The 11,481-nt window shown below is 39.2% G+C and overlaps 1 protein-coding gene across 1 annotated transcript; it reads right to left on the bottom strand.

The window, feature by feature from the left end:
• Window positions 1–1,654: 1,654 nt before the first annotated feature.
• LOC103707685 (pentatricopeptide repeat-containing protein At5g66520-like) lies at window positions 1,655–3,739 on the bottom strand. Its single transcript, XM_008792272.2, has one exon. It carries the CDS (start codon window positions 3,698–3,700, stop codon window positions 1,802–1,804), a length of 1,899 nt encoding a protein of 632 aa, XP_008790494.1. The 5' UTR covers window positions 3,701–3,739; the 3' UTR covers window positions 1,655–1,801.
• Window positions 3,740–11,481: the final 7,742 nt, after the last annotated feature.

The raw sequence follows: 11,481 nt of genomic DNA, 5'->3' as shown, positions 1-11,481 counted from the left end.
GTAGTTATTAAAAAATATTTATTGAGGCCTCATAAATTGAGGCGGGGGGATAGTAACAATGAGGAATAAGGAAGAGGCAGTTAGGAAGAGGTGTAGGGGATGAGAAGGGGCTATAAAGGATTTGTGTAACAAAAAAGAGTACGAAAGGCAACAATAGTAGAAAAATGTGAGTATATAGGGGCGGGGTTACAGCGAAGGGGGACATAAAAAGGTTGGCTACTGAAAGGCTAGAGAGGACCGAGTAAATAGAGAAGTTTTGGTTGAAAATGGTAGTGAGACAAAGGAAGAGGAGACACCATATGATGATGGCTAGAAATAAGGAGTGGGTGGTAAAAAAAAAGTGGAATAGTATAAAGGAACAGAGTGACTGATAGAGCTACAATTAGAGATGATTGTTAGGCAGAAAATAATAGCAAGGAGGTGGAGTGGAAAGAGAGAGGGGCTGCAAGAAGGAGAGAGGGGAAAGGATGGAGCATGGAGGAGGAGAAGATGAGAAAAACGAATAATTTGTTATTTTTGAAATATTTTTTATTTATTTATATAAATCACTATCTTGTTGATTGGTTTGCCACCTAAGCTATCTTATTGTTGTGGTCCCATATTTGGCTTTGGTTAGTAGCACCCATTTCAAGATTTGGGAGTAGTGAGGAAGGGCTACCCTTTGTGCAGCCCATTATAAATACACAAAACAATAATATTACTTGAATAGCACTATTCAAACTTTGGTTTATAGCAAGCTCAGATCTTAGAGCTCAGATCTTAGTTTAACTTGGCTTGAACTAAGCTTGAGGGTCTTAGGCTCAGGCCTCATCCAACTATGGGCAGGGCTGCAAATTAGTTGGGTGGACCTTGTGACTTGCAAATTGGTCGGGAGTTAGTCTCGACCATATTTGTTAAAAATTGGATCCAATTTGAAAATGGCGTCGGGTCTAGTTTTTGAATTTTCACCCCGACCTGATCTGTAGACCATGTGGGCCAAATTTAGATCAATAAAAAGAAGCGTGTAACTTGACCCAAATACAACTCAATCCAAAAATCTGAATCAAATAAAACTCTTTCGTCTTCACTATAGATGTCTTTTCCAATTGATCAAATGAACCCCTTCATTAAATTAATCTCTCTCGTTATCTCAACAACCCCATTTCCTCTCACCTACTTTAACTTAATTATATTTAAATATACATTATTTATTATGACATTTTCATATTTATAATTTTCTCAACTTTAACAACATTTGTTTTCTAAATTTTAGTTTGTGAACTTGCATCTAAAGAATGAGCATTTTCTTCGATTAAGTTAAAAATTTCTGAATGAAAATTGTTGATTTTTTAAATTTTATTTAAAATTATTATTAGATTTAGTTTAATTATCAATTATTACGCTTTTCATTATAAACAATTAGCTAATCTTTGAGCTGAACTGCATACTTGACCCAACTCTGTCTCGACCCTAACTACAATATTTCAGGTTGGTCCAAGTCATACTCAATCTTGGCTCAACCTGAATGACCTGCTGGCTCTAAAATCTTTTCTAGATTTATGTGATCATTAAAACTTTCTGCTTTGCTTCCTTGCCACACTTAGAGTTGGAATTAGAATACACAAACTCCTGATCTCAAAAACGCCCTCCTGTAGAGCATTCAACAAAATCACAATGGCAAACCAACTCCACAGTTTCCTCCATTTATATTGCTTCCACCCTTGAATATACAGCTGAATCCTGTACAATCTTTACAACATATAAAATAGTTACCTCATGGGCTACTTGACCGACCGAGCTCCCAAACTCCACCAAATTACATTCACCAGTAATCTCTGCAAGAGCACTCTCCTCCCTTAAAATGATGGAATCGGTTTCGGTCCCTTACAATTATTTCCCGATCGAAAACTCTTGATATGATCTTACTTGCTGCATGACAATCTCTGCAAACTCTCAAGTTCTTTGATATGCGAATCGTTTCACCTGACCTTGTGTGCAACAATCCAAAAGCAATCGCAAGCTTCTCGCTGTGATGGTACAAGGAATCATCCTTGTTCATCTCATCAGTGTCATGCAGCACCCCACCAGTGTCTGGCACATAACCTTCAGCTCTTATCCTCTCCATCATCTCATCAACCTTGGCATACATTTCTTTAGCCTGAGTGTGAGACCTTCCTCCAGCAATGAATTCACTGACCACACCATTCCTTTCAATCACAGAACATCCAGGCTCCTTATTCACTCCCCTGTCATTCATTAACCTCCTAACATTTGCCACATCTTCCCACCTACCAGCACTCGCAAACAAATTAGCTAGCAACACATACCGCCCGCTGTTCTGAGGATCTAACTCTATGACAAGCCTACCAATTTGCTCCCCCAATTCGACATTGCCATGAATCTTGCATGCTCCAAGAAGTGCACCCAACACACCAGCATCAGCTTCCATAGGCATCTCATCTATGATCTTCTTAGCTTCTTCCAACAACCCTGCTCTACCGAGCAAATCAACCATGCACCCGAAATGCTCCATCTTGGGCTCGATATGATAAGCCTGAACAATATATTCAAAATAATGCCGGCCCTCACGTACCAACCCGGCGTGTGCGCATGCACTTAGTACATTCAACAGAGTGATATCATCCGGCATCACCCCTTCCTTCTCCATCTCTTTAAACAGCTCGATCGCCGCCTCCCCTCGACCGTGCATCGCAAAACCTCCGATCATACAATTCCATGACGAGAGCCCTTTGCATGGCAATTCACTAAAAACTTCATAAGCCTTCTCCAAGCAACCACACTTGCAGTACATGTCCACCACAGTGGTGGCCAGCTTCGAGTCCAACTCAATCCCACGCCTCTTGATGTATGTATGAATCCACTGCCCCTGCTCTAATGCACCCAAACCCGTGCAAGCCGCCAGCATACTAGCAGCAACATACCTGTCGAGCTCAACCCCGTCTGCTCGCATTTGCTCAAAGAGTCCGGATGCCTCCTTGAACCGCCCACCCCGCACATAGCCCGCAATCATCGCATTCCAGGAAACTGAGTTCCTCTCTGGCATTTCATCAAACAGCTTTCGGGCATCATCCAAGAAGCCTAATTCCGATAATCCACTGATCATTGTCGTCCAAGAGACAACATCTCGGTGAGGCATTGCATGGAAAAGACCGAGAGATTCGGCAAGGAGGCCGCAGCTGAGGTACATATGTAGGAGATTGTTCCCGGAGTAGCCGTCGGTGCCGAAGCCGAGCTTGAGGACGTGGGCGTGGACTTGGCGGCCAAGACCAAGCTCCCGGTCGGCGGCGATGGACTGGAGGAGGGAGGGGAAAGTAAACTCGTTGGGATGGACGGGGCGTCGGAGCATATCGGAGTAGAGGAGGGCGGAGCGGGCGGCGGAGGGGGGCTGGGCACGGAAGAGGGTGTTGAAGACGAAGGGGTCTGGGCGGGGGAGATGGCTGAATAGGCGGAGGCTGTAGGCGAGGTCGCCGGAGGGGGAGAGGGCGCAGAACTTGAGAAGGCGGCCGACGGCGTCGTTATCCGCAGCGAGGCCGAGGCGGACGATCTGAGAGTGGTACTGCCGGAGTTCCGGCATGGAGGCGCAGGAGTCGAGGCCGCGAATTGTGGCGCGGCGGTGGGCGTGGAGGTCGGAGGAGGAGGAGGAGGAGGAGGTCGACGATGGTTGGGGCGGCGAAGGCGGGAGGACGGCGGGGGAGGCCATCTTTCGCGCGAAAGATGGATTCACCTCCCTTCACGCGAATCCCCCGTTGGTCCGGATCGGACTCAAATAAGAGAGAGTTTGTCCCTTACAAAAATAAAATTACAGTTTGACCCTTTCGCTTTGGTTTCATATCTAACTCGCGAATTTTAAAACTTTTATTTACATCCTTCAGATACCTTTTCTTTGCGATTTGCCCTTTCCATCCGCTCCTCCAATAACATATAAACGATCAAAACACCCTCCATCACAGTCATCTTTCTTCGTCTTCGCCAACTTATTTAACCGGCACAGACATATCAATAAAATAACAAAAAAACTTTTAGTTCTCCCGAACCGTATTTGGATTTTTTTATAAAATTAGACTGAAAATTTTTATAAATTTTATACATCGAGCCAATACAATAAATAAGATTATAAGCTATAGGAGAGTTAGACAAAATATTCAAAAATAGCTCTGAAGTGAATCTGTCTAAATCTCATATTTTTTTTTCTCATAATAGAATTTGGACTAGCCTACTCCAAATCTATTTTTAGATATTATATATATATAAATATGTAGTTGTGATCTTGCTGGTTATGCTGGCCTAATCTATAATTTTTTTAAAATTTTCAGCCCAATCTCATAAAAAATTTCAAATAATTTCTAAATAAAACAAAATTCCGGCTAATTCTCTCTCTAATAATATCTCAACGTGTTCATTTTGTAAGCAAGTAGCTCCTCCTACGTGTAGAAGAGCTCTTGGTCTTGGATATGCAATGAGAGCCACCTGATAAACTGACTCAAACGGCTGGATAATCAGCTATGTACCCATCCTACAGATTGCTCTTGATCCTTTGTAGGAAGAAGGGGCTCATCATTCAATTGAAAGCAAACCACGACCATGGAACATTAATGAAGGCCCGGCAAGGGGCTCTTGTTATTAGGCTACTTTGAAATTTGATGATGTTTTTTGTAGCAGTCGAAAAGATTGGTTTACTTTTTGAGCATGCTATGTTTACTTCGCTCTTATTTTTGGACACATTTTTCTTCCCACTTTAATATTATAACCCAACCCAGCTTCATTCAATCCAAAAACAAAATTGTAAATAAGTAAGAACAATAAAGAGAACAATAAAGACAGCTAACTTGAATGAATTAAATTTGCTGGAAGAATCCATGATATCCATTCATCCAAAGCCAACACAATAAATAAATCCAAACTCTTGGAGTTTATTAAGTTTTTTCAATAAAATGATATTCAACTATTGAAAAAAAAAGCAAACATTCAGACAAAAATAAAACAAAGCAAACAAGAAAGACATTTTTATAATTTGTTTTCTTATTAAACATTCAATCCAATTTAAACATTAAATTTAGTGCAATTTGGAAGACAAAATATAGATTAGATTGAGTGAGTTAGAGAAAGATGGGATATTTATCAAAGCACCTTGTTGACAATGAATTCAAAATAGTTGCCCTAGAGCATAGAGAGCGCTTCCTTCGTGGCATGGTGATGTTTTCCTAATGTTAGCAAGTTCTTTAGATTAGTCGTTTGGATCATAGAACAAATTCTGCCAACGCACGAAGTCCATTTGATTCATGATCGCTTTCTTAGTGTTGATATTAAGCTAGTTTATATTGCAAAAGTCATATTTACCAAATGATTTAGACTAATATTGTAGCACTCGGCCCAAAAAAAATCAAGCTCAGTCCACTTGATCGGCCTAGAGTTTTTGTTTTCAACTTGGTATGGAGCGCATGGCTCGAAGGCCTGTGGAAACAAGGCAAAACCCATTTCATTCGAGCTCCTCCTTTCCAATCTCCGATAAAGACTAAGAAGCCTAGCCTCCACTACTTATAAATCTTCCCCATGGCTATCCGAGAAGCACCATGTTGGAAACCCTTATTCCTCTCCTCTCTCTTAGTTTCTTTTTGTTCGTGGTGTCCTGTTATTGGGCTCTTCCTGCCACCGCCCAACCTTGTTGGAGATGAGGTATGAAATCCCAATCCTCATCAATTTCTCTTCCTTGGTTTTTTCCTTTCTTTATTGAGCTATTGCCGAACGAATTTCATTGAGGAATTGTTAGATTTTTATTAAGAAAAACGATGTCTTATTTTCCCTATTTTTGAATCTTTGACCCTATTTCTTTTTTTGTCTAGCCATCTTCACCATCGGCGCTCTGTCGTCGAAGCCTTGTCCGGTCTCTTGTATCGGATTGTAGCTATGGTCGGAGCCATAATTGTTGGATAGCATGGATTTCTTTCGATTGGGACTGAAGCCCTTCTTTCAGTCAACTTTTTTTTTGATTGATTCCTTGCTAGCAGCCATCTGGTGTCATTGGTTGCTATTAATGGTAGCCGACCGCCGGTCCTCCAACCGATAGTCACAACCCATGAGCTTCCCCCTTCCTCTATTAGAGAGAAATGCTTTATTTTTCTCTTTTCTCTCTCTTTCCCACTTTCTCTCTCTTATTTTTCTCTCTACATTGTTTCCCTCTTTATTGTCTCTCTAGGGTTTGTTGGATCCAGTAGAGGTCATCTTCAATGACTTTGATGGATCTTGGTAAGGGGGTCTTAACCCATAGCCGTCGGATTGTATACCCACCTCCATCTTGATCTTGCTGGATATCACTACATTTGGTCACCTTTGATCTCTATTGAGCCACCTATACCCAAGCCTAACCTTGATCAGATAAAATTACCTTGAACAAACCAGCCAGTACATTGGACACAACCACTTGGCCTGCCCTGTGAAGGTATTGGGACTTAAGCTTTTTATTCTTGAATTAATCATGGCTAAATTTTGATACAAATATAATTTTTGAATATTAGACTTTGAGGAAGATTTTTAAAATTAGAAAATTTTGTCAGTTGGTTGTACTCGCAAGATAAGTAATACTTCACTTTTCTAGATTTATTAACAAATTATAAAATATTTTTTAAATTGAATTATGCATAAACTATGAACTTGATGCATAGTATTCTATCATTAAATATGCCTTTTTATGAAATATTATATGATTCTCAATCGAATATATTGATTTCAATATGGATTATGCTCAATTGATTCGACATTGCATGGTTTTATGTATCTTTTGATTAGAAACATTAAATATATTTTTGAGAAAAAAAGGTGTTTTGACTCGATATGGATTTGGACTCATAACTTGACTATATATCAATACTTGCTAGTAGGGTTTATGCACTATATTGATACCCTGTCAGTGGAAATTCTATGCTGGTATATAATACCCTGTCAGTGAAAGTTATATGCTGGTATATTGATTCTCTGCTAGTGGTGGTTATGCACTGGTACATCAATACCCTTCCAGTAGAGGTTATGCGCTAATACATTGATACTCTGCTAGTGGGGGTTATATATTGGCTATCCTGCTAGTGGGGAGTTATATATTGGCTATCCTGCTAGTGGGGAGTTATATATTGGTACATCAACCATTTTTGAGCTCGAGAGGTGGTGTGCTCTTTCTACAAGGAGGGCAGGCTTGGCTTGCAAAGTTTGAGATTTGGACATTAAACATTCATGGATCGAGCTGCTATCAAGGTTATTTTAATGCTCAAAGTTTGTGGAATAAGGTGGCTTTGTGCAAAATACAAATTTTGTAGCTCTCCTGGACATTATAAAACTCCTAAGCATTTCTTTACAATTTTTTTGGTACAATGAGAGAAGATCTCAAGCAAAATAAGAAACAAAATTGCGTGGCAATTGAAATTATTATTATAGTATTTGCATCATCATCTCTTATCTAGCTTATCATGGAATTTTACTTCCAAATAATCTTTTATTGATCCAGTATTTTCTTATTATTTCCTTATAACAAGCCAATGTGCATGCCAGAAAAGCTTATTGAGCCCTTAGAGGGTGAATAACAAGTTTCTAGTGGCTAGGTCTAGTGACTACACGAGCAAGCCACTGATATCAAGTAGTTGGAAAGAAGACAAAGGAAGAAGGATAATGATAGTAGCGATGGGTCCGGATATCTTAATCTTCGAGGACTTTCACTACTGTCACACCATCTGTTTGAAAGAGAAGAAGATAAGATGTAAAGGGGCTACTGATTACTCTACCATTACAGGTAAATTAGAATTTTACTAGAAAACTAAAGCATGAAATTTAAAGAGTAAAAGTATTGATAACTTAAAAATAAAGATATAAGTAAAATCCAGTTGATTGGCTGATCAAAAGATCTCCTTTTTACATTACGTTCTATTATTTATATAAAAGACAAATGATATGGTAACTTCCAACTCTCAATTGTATATAGTAGCCTATGTCTAGCCCCCACTTCACTTGACAGCTTTAACCATCAGGATTACCACTTTTCCACTCATCATGCCCTTATTAATTGTCAAGTCCAGTAACTATTCACTGGATCTTGTACTTATATCATTATCCTTATGGCCAAGTAATAACCCTCTATTTAAGATAGCGGTTAGGTTGGTTCAACTTCACTCTTAAGCCTTCTTGATAGCCGCTCAAGTCTGATGTTTACTTCACTTGGGTTTATTGGATACCATATCTTCCTTTCTAGTAGTAAAATTGAATGATATCAAAGTTAGTTTTTGCCCAAGTCTTCCTTTTGGGTTCTCTTTCGGATTCTATTTTAGAGCCACCACGCGTATGATGATCATGGGGTGTCAAGATGTAGTGTAAATAGTTATATTTTTGGATCAATTATAATAGTTGTATATGCTCAATAGGGTTCAAATTGCCATCTTTGATTTCTTTAATTTGCAGTTTTGGAATGTTATACTCTAAGAATATAGTCTTATGAAAGTTATTCCCTATGAACTCTTTATTCCACTTTCACAAAACATGCTTAATTCATTGATCAAAGCAATATAGAAAATCTATCCATGGGGGAATGACAGTTACTACAATGCCAAACTCTCCTCAAAACTTCTCTAATGCTATTAGAGGTCAGCCAGAACTTCTCAAATAAGAAGAGGGCACTACACATTCTGCAATAAAGAGTTCAATTTTGATATTATAATAGTGGTGCAAAGCATTCCATCAAAAAAAAAAAAGTGGTGCAAAGCAACCCCTCATAGATGAGTGACTTGGAACTCTCGGCATTGGTCAATCTATTCACTATTTATAAATAATTCAGTAACTTTCACTTTTCCAACAAACCAAATAGCAAAAATGCCCACTTTTTTAAGTGCACTTTTTGTAGGTGCCACTTTCAAAAAATGCACCCAAAAGTTGCTTTTGCTTAGCTTACACAACCAAACAAGCCTTTAGTTATATTAACATTAGAAATTAAGTTATGGACTAGAGTCCATTCATAGTGTTAAAAATGGACCAACACTCAATCTATCATTAAAAAATGGAGACATTAGTATACAAAATAGAACACCAACCATTGTTATCATAAAAATACCTAGTTATATTTAGCATAAAGACTTCTAAAGTTATGGACCACAGTGCAATCATAGTTTGCATGATAGAACATTTCCATAGGATGAGTAAATGGGGCACTAGGACAACTTAAATTCGACATTAAATCCACATTCTTTCATACATTGAGCAAATTCAATACTGAGACAACTTTTAAATCCGATATTAAATATACATTCTTACATACATTTAGTAAATGTGGCACTAAGATAAATCTGACATCAGTCCTACACTCTTATATTCTTAAATCCAGCACCAATATATCTTAAAAACAACAGAAATGAAATTTGTTTATAGAATAGATTTCTAAGGAAAGAACGAAAGATACGTGACTAATATTGTAAATGGGTTAAGTTGACCCATGACATGACTCAACCTGATTAGTTTAGACCTAATCCTACCATTTTTAAGGATCATAGAGTTAGGTTGGGTTTTGAAATTGGGCCTATTTGACATTTTGGATTGGGTTTGGTTTATTGAATTTTGACTCGACTTGACTTGACCCAATCATATGTTATTTGGATCTTTATCAAGTCTCCTAATTTCTAACTTTACTTGACTAGACCCGAACCTAAGTAACCCATTAACCCATAATATATAAAGGGGCTGACTTAGTTTTACTAACCCCCAACCCACTTGAGCCTCGGTTCTCCCATTCTGCCATTTGTCTCTTTCCTTCCTTTAAAACCCTATATCCCCATTTTCTCCTTGATCCCATTTGTCTGAGGATGTTGCTTTTCTTGATATTCTGATACATTGGCCTTCCCTCTCCTCCACTTCCACCTTCTTGCCCTTCCACATGAGATACTTAAAGCAGCTCTCCCATCGACAGAGTCTGCCTTTCCTCTCTCTTTTCTTCATTCTTGAGCAAACCATGGTTGAGACCCTCAATTCACACAAGCCATTCCCCTCCAACATCAGGTTCGGAGACCCCTGGGGATGCCCATACCAGGCTTCTCAATCCCCAGCAACGAGTTTGCGGCGAGCATCGATAGCTGATGGAGATCGAAAGCTTCAAAGAATTCAATGGATGGAGTGATTGAGGGGGGAAGAGAGACAAAGCAGAGGGTTGGCTCGGGCTCCAAACCTTAGAAAAATCCCAACCTTAATGAATCTAACACTACTTTCTTTCCCTCTTGATGCAAAATAATTAATAAGAATAGAGAGAGAGGGAGAGAGGGGCTTCTTGATTTTATGTTGTTTCATCAGGGAGAGTTAGTAAGTTGACTCACTTTGGCTTTTCGTATCATGATAGAGGCTCTATTCATTAATTAGTTCTCATGTTGTCACATTCATTCAATTTATACTTCATAATTGTAGAAAATTTTTAACTCTTACAATTTTGTACCCGACAACAAAGGTATGAAGTAGCTGACCGGTAGGCATTTTATCATGATCTTCGATTTTGATGGATGCCATGTATGTCTGGAGACCCTGGCTTCGTAAGTAGGTAGGATATAAGGCACAATGAACACGGTGGTGAGGGAGTCAAACTCTAGACTCGAACATGACTTTGGACTCGATTTTTTTTTTTTGTTAGGATTGGGTCATACATTAACCCAACCCGATCCAAACAACTTGTTGGATCTGAAAGTTTTAGCTGTAAACTCAACTTGACTCGATCGATCTTCTATTGATTTGGATCTGGGTCCAACATTAGGATTCGAACAAGAAACTGGCTTAGATCAGGATCAATTATGCCTTAGTCTAATTCGATCCATTTGTAGTCCTATATATGATAACTTATCTTTAAATAGAGATGTTGATGATATAGTAGATGGTCACCAATCGGTCGAGCAAGCATACCCTCTACTATCGTTGGAAGTGGAGGGTTGTCGGAGCTTCACCAAAGAAAAGGAACCTGCTAATTGTGGTCTTCGTGCTCTTTGATAGCTAGGGTAGCACGACTAAGATTCGCCTAATTCCCTTCAAGCTAAAAGTAAGAATTAAAGCATCTTTATTATGTGAGAGGGCAATTGGTTGTTTCATAAGGCATAGGTAAGACTAAACGGAGACGCGAAGGTCCCACCATATCTAATTAAAACTTTTGGAGGAGAGAGGTTTATGGGTGGATTGCTATAAATTGAGGAGGTAAAGTGTAATTTTTGCTTTATTTTAGCCATTAGGTGGATCATCCATATTTTGTCAAGGTTGCATTTCTCTTGAAACCGCGTTACATGGGAAAAAACTGAGTTACATGGGGAAGGATAGAAAACAACGAACACAGTAACTAACTATACTCGAAACGGTCGTCTCGGACTTACCGCACTCGGCCCGGCTGGGAAAGAAGAAAATACATGCCACCGGTTATTTCTCCCCGATAAGAAGAAAGCCGGTATATATGGCAACATTGGAAATTTATCCAAACAGAACTCACGGCAG

The sequence above is a fragment of the Phoenix dactylifera genome, unplaced genomic scaffold, assembly GCF_009389715.1.
Source record: "Phoenix dactylifera cultivar Barhee BC4 unplaced genomic scaffold, palm_55x_up_171113_PBpolish2nd_filt_p 000502F, whole genome shotgun sequence".
NCBI lineage: Eukaryota > Viridiplantae > Streptophyta > Magnoliopsida > Arecales > Arecaceae > Phoenix > Phoenix dactylifera.
The sequence above is the reverse complement of the archived record's forward strand: the minus strand, read 5'-3'. Positions and strand labels throughout refer to the sequence as shown.